The sequence below is a fragment of the Pseudorca crassidens genome, chromosome 3 (genome assembly GCF_039906515.1).
Source record: "Pseudorca crassidens isolate mPseCra1 chromosome 3, mPseCra1.hap1, whole genome shotgun sequence".
NCBI lineage: Eukaryota > Metazoa > Chordata > Mammalia > Artiodactyla > Delphinidae > Pseudorca > Pseudorca crassidens.
Window position 1 is genome coordinate 100,527,068 of NC_090298.1, and position 13,171 is coordinate 100,540,238.

Consider the following 13,171-nt stretch of genomic DNA (forward strand, 5'->3'; position numbering starts at 1 on the left):
TGCTAGAGTAAATGGATAGTTTGTAGTAAGGGTTATAGGAAGGCAGAAGAGGATGGGATCCAAAATACAGTTAAAAGATTAACCTCAGAAAAGTTCAGGGATATTTCTTATATTGTAACTTTATTAATAGAGGAGGATGGGTGATGCAAGTAAATTTACATTCATAGTAGTAGAAAGACGATGTTTCCCATCTGATGTTTATTTTCTCCATGAAATTGAAAAAGAGAGAAGAGAAAGGTTAGATGTTTTAGGAAAGCAGACACAGATTTAAAATAGTCATTATAAAGTGAATTGACCAAAATATATATGTATAATAGTATTGCTAGGAAGTGTAAGGACCCATTTGAGGTTAGTTATGATGAATATCTAGTAGATAGAATGCCTCAGATATTTCCTGGCTCTTGGGGTACTGTGATAAAAGAACTCAGAATGTTGTTTTTATCCAGGGTTCACTAGAGGGATTGCTAACCAGAGGGATGAGTTTAAGGTATTGGCAGGTGTTGATTATGTACCTAAACTGGATAAGAGAAGGAAAATTAAAAAGAAAAGGACTAATCATTTGAGAGAATGTATAGGGGTCAGTGAACTAGTGGTTCCAGTAAACTCGAAGACCATTATGGTGGGTGGGGTTGAACAAGCAAGCTGAAAGAAGTTGTGATCTCAGTGCAGAGTATTTGAATTGATGGTTTTAGAAATGGAATAGTTATGAGCAATGACTAGAACTACATGTGACCATGAAAGTGGGTGGCTATGATAGAATAGATTAGGTCATTAGAAAGGAGGAAGTCAAGAAGTGAGGATATAATATTGGGGTGGGTTATTCAAGTAGACACCTACATCACCCAGAATAATGGCAAAACTTAGGGTGGAGAGAAATTGTAAGTTGGTTGCCAATATTGTCAATGATAAGGGGGTGAAAGATATTAATGAAGGGTAAGAGGTAACAGCTAAATACAAGAGCCTTGTAAAAACAGAATGATGGTGATACTGTTATTTTGGCAAGAGGAATTTGAGGATTATGTGTGCTAAGCACTCTTGCCAGGCACAGAAAACATGTAAATATTGCAAGGCCCCTACCCTTCAGGAGATTTTAGACAGTAGAAAAAGACAGCCTCATGAGCAGTTAGTGACAGTACAGTGGTAGGTGCTACCTACAGGTGTAGTGGGAACTCCAAGGATGGAATGGTTATCTAACTGAAGAAGTCATTGAAGGTTTCACCGGAGCGATTATCTCTGAACTGAATTTCATGTAGTTCCTGAAGTGGAGGAGGGGTGAAGGATATTACAGGAGGAATTATAAGATGTATGCCTCGTAACAGTGATAGATAAAAGGTAAACTCAATAGCATCCCATTGCACTAAGTACTATTATAACATGTGGTTCTTTATCATTGGAATATTTGTATCTCTTGGCCAATAATTCTGTTTTTTTGTTCTTAGACCTCAGCATTGTTCTGTAATGGGGCGATTTAAAGTGTGTGTGTGTGTGTGTGTGTGTGCGCGTGCGTGCGTGTGCACGCGCGCATCTGCGTGTGTGCCCTTGTGTTTTTTGAGTTATGCTTGAAATAATTTGTTACTGAATATAAATAAAAGGGGTGTGCTAAAAACAAGTAAAATAAAGTCACTTTCATGCATTTGCTTTTGTTAATACAAATGCCCATTCAGTAAATTAAATTCCTACAATTACGGGTGAAGCTTTGTTTTAAACCACAAGGATTCAAAGATAAATGTGGTGGTCTCTGATGTCAGGGAGCTCACAATTTATTATGTTCCAAGCCCAACAAGATATAAGTGTAATTTAAAATACTAGCCACTGGGAATGCTGTGATTTTTTTTTTTTTAATAAGTTGTTTCTCCTAAATCCTCAGACACATATTTAGAATGTTGATTTCTTATTCCTTCACTGTTTATGGAAGAAGTTTGATTTCATCAAACTATGAATATAGTTAAATAAAGCTTTGATTAAAGTGGTAGACTTATTCTATAATATTGATACTCAAAATAAGGTATGTTTCTTCTTGAATTAAGAATCTCTCTAATTTTGGCTTTATTCCTTGAAGGTTGTGAAGATGAGAAAAGAAGTGAAGAGAATCCGAGTTTTGGTTATCCGAAAACTTGTCAGGAGTGTTGGCAGACTGAAGTCAAAAAAGTTAGTCATTTAAAGTCATGGTCCTATGACTAATAAAATGTCAAAAGTTGTCTTTATTCAGTATTTACAAACTTTGAGGGTAGGACCTAGAGGAGTAATTAAATGTCTTACTCATACAGCACTTTGTTTTATATGTAGATGGGATCTGAGTGAGAGAAAATGTGCTCTGTCAGCATGTCCTTACATAGTTTGGACCATATTCGATTAAAATATATGATAAATTCTGTTTTCTCAAAACTCTTCTTGTGGCTTTTTCAAAGTGAAAATCCTTTGGGGTTATTCATGTATTTTATGTTATTAGTAGTTATTTTTTTAAGATGTTGATATAGTTTAACAAATCAAGTGATACCTTTAATCAGTTATAAAGATTTCATATCACCTTATTCCTTGAATTGATAATTAATTTGAAATCTTTAGGACCTTTTGGAAGTGTTTATCAAAACATTGTGTTCCATTTAATTTTTTTGAAAAAATAATGTTTTGTATTTTTGGTATCATTAGTATTAGAGAAAAAGTATGTTATTTATAGTTCTTATGCTTTAAGCATGAGTACTTACAAAGTCTTCAAATGTGTTTTGTTTCTGATTAATTTCTTGTTTTTTCTTTTGTAAATGTTTCATAAGATAGCCGTTCTCTCTGATATAATCGTGTATTTAACATCTTTATGTATTTATTTAATTCCAGAGAACAGTTTTCATTTAATAAAATTATATCCAACCTTGTAGCTTATGAAACTTAACTGTAGCTTATAAAACTTACATGAAATACAATGTGCTATTAATCAATTGATTAGAAAGTATTATTTGGCTTTCCCATTAAGGAATTAGAAGGCAAACTGTCTATCAGTGGTAATAGTCATAATATAATACCTGGACAGTGCTTATTTTTGCCAAAAGCTTGGGTTTGTTGATGGAATTGGGGTATGTGTCGGATGCGGGAGAGGGCAGTGCAGGATAACAGAATGTTTGTTACTTAGAGAGTTATTAAGCTCTTCTAAAAGAAATGGAGAGACTTTTCATTATGATACTAGTCTAAAATAAATGGTTTTTCTGGCCACATATTATAATGTGTCTTTTGCAGGGGTACCGAAGATGCACTGTTGAAAAACCAAAGACGAGCACAACGATTGCTCGAAGAAATTCATGCCATGAAGGTAAGAAATTGTGTGGATGTGTATGTATGTGTGTTTCCATGTCTCCTGTCAGCCTGCATTCTGTGTGTGTTTGGTGTTACTTATTTGAATATAATTGTGAGTTGACCAAGACTTATTTGTGTGGGTCTGTTTGGTGAAGAATGTAGCATGTTTAGAAAATTGTAATATGTTTGTTTGCATTATTCTATGTTTTTTACTGAAGTTCTTAAAGTACTAGACTAATTTGAGTCAAAACTATGCCAAACTAAACTCATCTATGTTTAATAATGCTTCATACCTAAGATTTTTATTTTTACTGTAACTTTAGGCATGAAGTCTGAGTTAAGATCAAATCTAAGTTAAGTTCATGCTGTTTGGTAATGTGGATGGTGATATTGGTGGCTGACATCATGCTTTGCCTATTGCCAACTCAATAAATTTTTGTGTGGTGGTGTCAGCATTTTATTCAGCTCTGTAGTAACTTGAAATAAAATTAGTATTGGACCAAAATGATCCATATTTTTGTTTTATTTCAGCCAAACTCTTCACTAGCATAATTTTTAGGTCTTCTCTCTCTTCTTACTTTGTGGAAACTTTCATTTACCAAATGACATACTATTAAATGTCTGGGAGACTGTTTTATTGCAGTACTGAAAAACAACATTTGGTACCAGCAATTACCTTAATTGCAGGGTCATTTTGCATGTATGTTTGACTATTACATTTTGGTAGAACTTCTAAGTTTTGAGATAGATAAAAGAGCAAGAGAAATCTCTAACAATATTTTAATTGAGTTAGATTATCAAAGCTTCTCACAATTTTTTCCTTTTGAAGGATGATAAAGTGTCCTATAAGACAGAGTTATCATAGTTAATCTGAATAGAAACCGATGTAGGACATGATTCTTTGGTGTGAGGTATGGTTTTTGTGGGGGGTTTTAAAGTTTATTTTCACAGGACTGTAAAATTCATGGAATCCATTTGATATCTCATAAGTTTTAATACCCTTGTTGTCCAGTCATTCATTCAAAATACTCTGTATTTGACTCTTAATTATTATTTGTATCACTTTGTATTACACATCATTTAGACTTTTTCTTTTTTTTCCATAAAATTCCTGTGAGAAATAAAATATTTAGAGATTTTTGTTTTTGAGGATAACACTAAGGTAGGAAGTTATGGTTTATGCCGTTGTTTTTCACTTTCTCTTAACCAAGCTCCTTACTAAATTACATTCCTTACCTAAATTTTTCCCTGTAATTTCTTCTGAATAGTCATTTTTGTAGTCCTAAATTATTCAGAGGCTTTGAGCTACCATATAATTGCTGATTTTATTTTACCATGGAAAGGATGGCTTATAATATAATAAGCCTATGTACAGTATATCAGGAGTTTGGGAAGAAAAGGTATTCATTAATCTTTAAAATACTTCCCTTCCATAACTCTCAATAAGGAATTTAATTTAGTTAATTAGAAAGAAAAGTTGTCCTATTTTATCTATATGTGAAACTTATTTTCTGTAATTCTTAAACCTCATCAGCAGTAGAAAATCAGACTCAGTGATAATTAAAGTTCATAGGTTTACAAGATTACTATGTCATGATCATTGTTTTTGTTTGTTTTGTTTCTGTTTTTCCTTGTGTTTATAAAAGACCACTATGGAACTGTTGCCTCATATAAAGCTAAAATTCCTAGCCTGGTATAGTCCTTGAATTCATAAAATTAATAGTATATATATTCCTTGAGTTATTGTCAGTGGTTAGCGTGGTTTATTTGGATACTCTGCCTTCAACTCCTTTTGTAATGGTATTTAAAAACTGGATTAAATCTAAGTATAAAAACCAGAAAAAGAGTAAGTCTATATGTTTGCTTTCCTTACATGTCAAATTTCATTCTTCATCCGTGGTTCTTTTACAAAATTGGTCTACTTTTCTAAAAGAAGCAAGTACATAAAGCACTTTTTTAAATTGAAAGGTCATTTGTAATTTCTTAAGGGAGTGTTTATTGTGTACATGGGAGTATCAAAGAAATAGTCACAAAACAGAAAGCTCACAGTCTCAATTAAATTTGGAGAAAAACCTCTTCTTACTCATTTTTCCAAATGAATTTTTTCCTTGGCTTATATACCATTACATTTTTAGTCTTGTTCATGACATACTGTCCTATACTTGCTTTATATGATAATAGGGTATTTTGTTGCAAGAAGACTTCCTTAAGAAGAAAACCTGATATATTTTTAGAAATGGGAGTTTGTTTTTTCTGGCCAAGGGAAAAAAAATGGCCCGATCTTTATGATACTATAAAATGAAAGATTCCAGTTTTATAGACTGTAATGTATAAATACGAAAGAAATCTTTGCTACCTTTTCTAATAGTATTCACACTTTTAACTTTGATACTAGTATATACCCTGCCTTTTGAAACAGTTCCTTTTTCTTTGGATATTAAAGTAGCTTATTGACTTTTACAGATCCCTAAGTTATTTAGCTAGAGAAAGAGATGGTAAAATTAAAGCATACAGTGAAATTAATCAAAATGTCCAAGAAATCTTTTTCTCAACAATAAAGGTAATATAACTAGCTTTTATTATTTACTACGTGCCAGGTACTATATTGTATGTTTTATATTCACTGTCTCATGAAATAGATATTATTATCCCTATCTTACAGAATAGGAAACTGAGGCTTAGAGAAGTTCAGCAGCTTGTTCAAAGTCAAATGGTTGTTAGGTGGTGAACTAACTGTAACTAATTATAAAGCTGATACTGTTAGCTATTTCACGGTGCTGCTTCATTAAGATGAGAACTTCTGAAATATATCTAGTCTCTACTTTCTTAAAGATTGGATTAAGTAATATAATAAGCGTGAAACTTGCCCACTAGGAAAAAAAGGCCCAAAGATGTGTAACAAGTTTTCAGATTCTTTAATTCCTTACAGCTAAATATACCCAGTTACCTCTTTTTTGTTTTTTTTTTACTTTGTCCTCTCTGAGGCCATTAATTTTCCTTATGCTGAATATTCCTATGCAGTGATAAGTTGTATATCATGTGAGATCTTGCTCTGCCTGCTACCTTTTACTTCTCTATTTTAAACCTCTTTCACCTTTTGTTGCATTTTTTTTTCTATTTTTACATCTTCTACTCTCTATTATTAAAAGCATCCTTTGAGCTTTATCAGCTGTTAGGATTGCCTTATCTCATGCTCCATCATGGCCTGTTTCTAAATGGTTGTCATTAGTGGATCACAGATAGGAAAATGGTGTAGATTATGATCTTTAGAAGCATTATATAAAATAAAGTAAAGTAATACATTATCAAAATAATATAACTACAGTTGACCCTTGAACACATGGGGTTTGGGGCTCTGACCCTCTGTACAGTTGAAAATCTGGGTAATAGTTGGGTATAAATTAGTGTGGGACCTCAGTATCTGTGGTTCTGCATCTGCAGATTCAACCAACCTTGGATTGTGTAGTACTATTGTATTTACTCTTGAAAAAAATCCTCGTGTATGTGGACTCATGCAGTTCAAACCCATTTTGTTCAAGGGTCGACTCTATATCATATCATTTGAACTTCACAACTCTAAAGTAGGCAAAGTCTTAACTTAAAGGACATATTTAGACGTGTTCTAGACTGCACACACCCCTTGGTTGCATGTTTGTCATATATAGTCATATATTAATTAGAATTTTATGGTATTTCAGGTTATATATGCTTTTCAAAAATTTATTGAGATTTTTCTCTGTAATTTCACATACTATGATTTTGTTAAGTTTTTTCCATTATGAATGCTTAAAAAGAAATTTGCCACAGGGTAAAAGATGCCTTATTTGTCCTGAAAGTATACTGTGTTAATTATTTGTGTCAAATTAACATTTAATTCACTTATTCTACTAAAGTAATAGTATTAATACTATTGTTATTCTAAGATTGTAATTATTTTTGATAGTTTCATCTTTTATTTGTAAGCCAATCCAAAGAATCATATCATCAACTCAGACTCATATATTAGAGATCTTACCTAGAATCCAGCTTTACTAATAGTTTCAAAGATAGATGCAATCAGAAGGCATAGGTGAACATAGGAGAGATTTAGGACTCTCCATGATTCCATAGGTCCTTCCTTTCTGCATCAGACATGTACTTTCTGGCACAGAGTAGATGAGATCTTTAAATGAGGAAGTTTAGGTATTACCTAATAGCAGCGAGCATTTAGATTTTGAAACTTATGCATTCTGTACCCCAAGGTTGTGTAGCTTACATGATATTCTCCAATGTGCTATCCCTCATAAATTCATAGATTCCGGGTTAGTTTACTGTAAGCATCCTTAACAACAGGACATCCCACTGAGAGCATTCATTAGATAAGGACTTTCCTCCTAACAAAAATCATTAGCATAATTACCAGGAGAACCAGTTATCGGCATATTAACAAGTAGATTAAACTCCATCACTTACTTTTCCCTCAGTTTCTTCCTGGTAAGGGACATGAATAGATCCCAAGACAGCTGTTTTAATTCTTCCCCTCTCTGATTTATAATAGTATGCCTTTTGACATTTTTTCCTTTTGTTTGTATTTCCCTCTAACTTTTTGGAATATATTTCAAACCTATAGAAAAATTGTAATGTTACAGTACAGTAATAATACATTGTATCACATACATGTTTGTCCCTTTACTGGTAATGGTGAGTTCCAGTTACTTGGTTTAGATGTTGTCTGCCCGATTCCTCCCTTTTAAAGTTACCTTTTTCTGTTTGCATTTGTTAAGTAATCTGTGAGATGATAACTTTGAGACTATGTGAATATCCTGTGGTCTTTTCACCCAGTGACTGATGTTCTTTGCCTCAATCAGTTAACAGTTTTTTATTGTTTCTGTTTCTCTGCTGGGATTTTTTATTTCTCTGATAAGATTTTAATCCATTGAGAGGAATTTTTTTTTTTTAATATCATGGAGGATAGTGATAATAGCCATTTGTGCTTGTGGAGAAGAAAAGATATTTCTTTTTCTTGGTTCTTCATCTGCTGGGTAATTTTGTTTGTTTTTTTGTTTGGGGCCATGCCGCGCAGCATGCGGGATCTTAATTATTCCTCAACTAGAGATCAAACCTGTGCCCCCTGCACTGGAAACACTGAATCCTAACCACTGGACTGCCAGGGAATTCCCATATGCTGGGTGATTTTGAATTGTGCTCTGGACATTATGAAGATTAAGCAGAGATTCTGTGTTTGGTTATTTTTCTCCAGTGAGTGGTGGCTTTATCAGTTAACTTTTGCAATAGGCTTTAATTTCAGTGTTTCTTGGACACCACCTCTAGCCTCAGTTCAGATCTTTTGCCTTTTAGTGAGATGCTTTGAATCTGTTCCTCGGATGAGTTATTTAAGTTTAGGGATTCCTTGTGTGGTTCTTTCCCTGCTGGGTTTCCCCTGCTCTCTAAGTGGATAATGTACCCAGGCTTCACTGTTCCATGTGTTCCTCAGCCACTGCTCCTGAACCATGCAGACTGCAGTTAGTCTTAGGTTGCACTCTGCAGAGATGATGTCTTATTTATATAGCTTCCCATCTTTACCCTAGTTTGTTTAGACTCTACATCAGAGCCTGTCTTCTTTCATTTACTCTGCTTTACCTTCAGGTAGGTTTTTTTGTACTGTGTCCAGGTTTCATGTTTTGCTTTATTTTGTTTTTTTGGAGGAAGGGTTAATCATATTATCTGTTAGTACCTTAGTCTGTTATACCCAGAAATGGAAGTAGCGAAAGTTAAAAGTAATTGTAAATAGCTGAAAAAGAGGACTGAGCACCCACAACACTGACACTGTAAATTTAGGTCTTAGAGAGATGGAATAAGTAAAAGAGACTGAGAAAGTGTAGGCAGACAAAGAGAACCAAGAGAGTATGGTATCTAGGAAACCAAGTGAAGAGACTATTTCAAGAGAACAGAGTGATGAATTAGGTGTTTACGTTGATATTGTTGTTCTTGTTTTCAAAATTAGCAATATTATTTTTAAAGTGTAAGCTCATTTATTAGATCCTAATTATTGATGAATTTTTCAAGTTGTTGTTCTTCTGTGGTCTAGAATACTTTGCAGAACTGTGCTGATAGAATTAGAAAGGGTTTTGTTCTTGCTCATGTGATCCTAAGCATGCCTTCTCTCCTCCTTCCCCTTCCCTGTCCTATTTCTTTCTGTTAAAGTATATTTAAATCTCAAAAGTCTGAAATTGTTTCCACATTCATATTTTCTTCCTTTCGTCTGAAACCTAAAAGCTGCAAACACTGTTCCAAGTATGGAAGAGGCATAATGTTTCTCTTTCTTGTTTGCTTCCCCATACTCATTGAGCATACCCACATTATGGTCTTTTATAGCTTCAAGATCAGCACTATATAACCTATAATTCTCTTTTATATATCTGTACTTTTAATTTAGAGTATTTTTCTCTAATGCATTATAGAAATCAAGTAATAAAGAATTTCTTTAAACCTTTAGGGTAACTTTAAAGACCCTCAATAAAAATTTTCAACTTAGGGTAGTACGTTTTGTTTGTTGGTTTTAATGTTAATTATCAGAAACAGAAGAATGAATAGGCTCTCCATTTTATAGCCAGCTTAGCCGGTGCTCTAAGAGCGGTTAACTTCTAATTCAGTTTTCTTTAAGGGAGAACTTTTATTGCCTCTGAAGGCAAAGCAAGATGCCCTGATTTAATATCCTTCTGTACTCAACTTGTGACATTTGAAATGATAAACAGGAAGTCATAGTGGTGTTTGAAAAGGGCAAGGGGTCAGTATATACCGCTCTCTTCACACTCACGCAACAGTGTTTAGAAACAGATCATCACATTGGAATTCTAGTTTGCTTTCCTGGCATGTGGTTTCTGCAGCTTTAAGCCAGTATTTTGAATAGCTCATAATCCTAAAATCCTTAGCAGTGTTGTATTTTTAATGTGTAGGGGTCACGATTTTCATTGTAAGCTGTGTTGATATAAAGATGTTATATCAAGTCTATGGTGGCCTTAAAACATTTTGTCTTTTAAATAAGAGCAGTGGTAGCAAATAAAAGTGGTATCCATTCTCTGCTTTTTAACCTTATTGCTTCTATTTGAAAACAAAGGAAAAGGTACAGGTCCTTGTTGGTAAAAGTGATGAAGTGCTCTTACCATTTACTGAGTCATTATATACATTTAATTTTAAAATAAAAAACTGACTTTGGAATTGCTTCAGTCCAGATAAGCCTAGTTCAAAGGCTACTGAGTGTGTAAACAGGATTTAGGGGTAGGAAGGAAGGAGTATCACATGAGCCTTTTTTCCAAAATTTTTTTTTCTTATTTCTGTTTGTTTTGATTTGATTTTTTAAGTTTTGTAATTTTGGAAATTTGAACTTACAATCTTGGCAGGACATTCCTACTAACTGTGAAAGTATCCAAAGCCCTTTTCAACTTTCAATTTTAAAAAATTTGGACAACTAATACTACTATCCTAATTCCAATATGGAATAATGTGGTGATTAAGAAAAGGGGCAAATATTACAACACATTTTGTTGGAAACACACAGTGGGAGACAAAGGGCCCCAAAGAAAAGCAGCAATAAGAATAGTAAATAACTTTTTTTAAATGGGATTTTCTTTTTATTCAACTGCGATATCACCTGAATTTGGGGTTAAATGGAGATAGATTATTTTTAAACATGTACACTCCTTAATTTGAACATATGTTTTATGTTGTTAGATTTCTGTTGTAATGGAAACTCTGTATTCTTTATGTTTTATGTTATGAACATAAACATTCTATATGTTAGAATAACTCATGTTAGTGTTTTGTTACTCAGTTAGTATTTTGTGACGAGAAAAACTCAGTAAATGTTCTGTTTTTTTCTTGGCTGTGAAGAATTTTATTTTTTTCTCTACCTGCCACTACATTATATAAACTATGTAGTCTTCTAAGAAATAAAAATAATCCCAAGGGTAGTGATTGCTCCAATTAAAAGTGCTTTTTTAGCAATTTACATTGAAAATGTGTAGTTCTTTTATTCTCCCCTTCTATAAGAACTAAACTCTTTACAAGGCATATTAATTTTATGTATGGGTGAGGTAGGGAGAGAAATTCTCACTTTTTTAATTCTTGATTTTTGTTGAAACTCAGTATGTTAAAGTAGAACTTATGAGTTTTGGTGGTAGTCAATCAGTAACTACAGTTATTCTTCTGTTCATCACAATCTAAGATAGCCTCCTAGTTTATTAATGATCATATATCTTCTAAGACTCATAAAATTTGCAACCAAAAATGAAAAATGTACAAATAAAAAGATGATTAAGAATTTACAGTACAGCTATTATAAATTATATCATATACTCAGGTTAGTTAAATACGTTTTAAATTAGAACCTATTATGTATGTAGATTAATAGGTTTCTGCTGTCAGGGAACATACTGTTCTGTGGGAAACAAGTGTATGAGTCTCTGTATGATATATACCATACCGTGTTACAATCAAAGATTTGTAGGAACCTAGAGAAGGGATCAATTTATTTCATTACTTACAGAATTTAGGGAGGATCTTACAGAATGTGTGGCACTGAGTTGGAACTTGAAGAATAAGTATGATTCTGTTTTAGAAAAGGTAGTCTAGGTAAATAGAGCACAAGAACAGAGCATATAGGTCTGCAAGTACATTGTGTGATTTGGAAGGGCTGCTTAGGACTCTTTGGCTATTATAGTATTCATTTAGCACGTTGAACTGTAATTATTTCTTTATATGACTTTTTTACGGATAGAATATTTCTGTCTCCAGTGCTTAGTGCACTAATTGACATAAAACACATTCAGCAAGTATTTCATTAATGAATTAATGTTGTGGCTGGAATATAGATTGAGAGGAAGAACAAATAGCTGAAGATAGTGGCTAGATGTGATTACAACTGAAAGCCTTTTGGGAAATGTGGGTAATCAAAGGTTTTTGAATAATCATATGTGTTTTCTAGAAAGAGAAATTTGGAGGAGAGTGGAAGATTGATTAAAAGGAAACAAGATTGGAGGTGAGATCCCTGATTAGAAAGCAATTACTGGCTTAATTTTTTCATTCATTAAGGAGACATTTATCAAGGTTATCTTTATGGAAGCTAATATGCTATGTGATTCATTGATCCTGCTCTGCAAAAATCATATACTATCAGAGAAAGGAGCTGGTATGCACAGTTTTAAAAACTGGGTAAGTTATGATAGGGTCTTTGAAAATCTTAAAAGAGCAAAAGGTTGCTTCTAGCTAGTAATTAGGGAAGGTTTCTTGGAAAAGTTTAATAAAAAATTTTAATTTTTAAAATTTAAATTTTACTGATTTATCAAATTGATATGATTTCCTTGATAGTATTTAATTGAATCCCAATTATATAGCAAGGATACTGTGTCATGTAACAACTTTACTTCCCAGACTTAAATATTATTTATAGCACTAGGAAGCTCAATTTCAGATATAAGAACACTGCTCATAAATAACTTAATAATAATTTCAGTTTTTATTGAGCACCTACTCTATGTCACGTTCTTTGCTACAGCCTACACATATGATCTCTAATCTTCATAGTGGCTCTTCGCGGTTCCTAATTAGCCCCGTTTTACTGAAGTGGAAACTGGGGATTTAAGCGTTAATTGCCTTGCTCAGAGTTACACTACTAGAGCATGGCAAAGCCAGGATTCAGTCCAAATCTATCTGAATCAATAACCCATGTTCTTAACACTCTACTAACCTAACCTCTCTTAAGAATTAAGTGCATAATTTTATCAAGAATAATTAGGTGTGATCAGTGTGCTTTTGCATTGTGCTTTTAATGATCACTATTAATTGAAAAGTGAAAACAATAGTGAAATAATATATCATCATTGCCCCTTTTGGAAAAAAATAGGATTTA

General features: G+C 33.1%; 1 protein-coding gene across 2 annotated transcripts in view; it reads left to right on the forward strand.

Annotated features, from left to right (window-relative positions):
* SRFBP1 (serum response factor binding protein 1) overlaps positions 1-13,171 on the forward strand; it is an 81,704-nt gene that overhangs the window by 8,419 nt on the left and 60,114 nt on the right. For both annotated transcript variants that reach the window (XM_067731528.1, XM_067731529.1), the window contains exons 2-3: positions 2,060-2,148; positions 3,229-3,301. In XM_067731528.1, the coding sequence (XP_067587629.1) occupies positions 2,060-2,148; positions 3,229-3,301 (162 nt within the window). The remainder of the gene's footprint in view (positions 1-2,059; positions 2,149-3,228; positions 3,302-13,171) is intronic.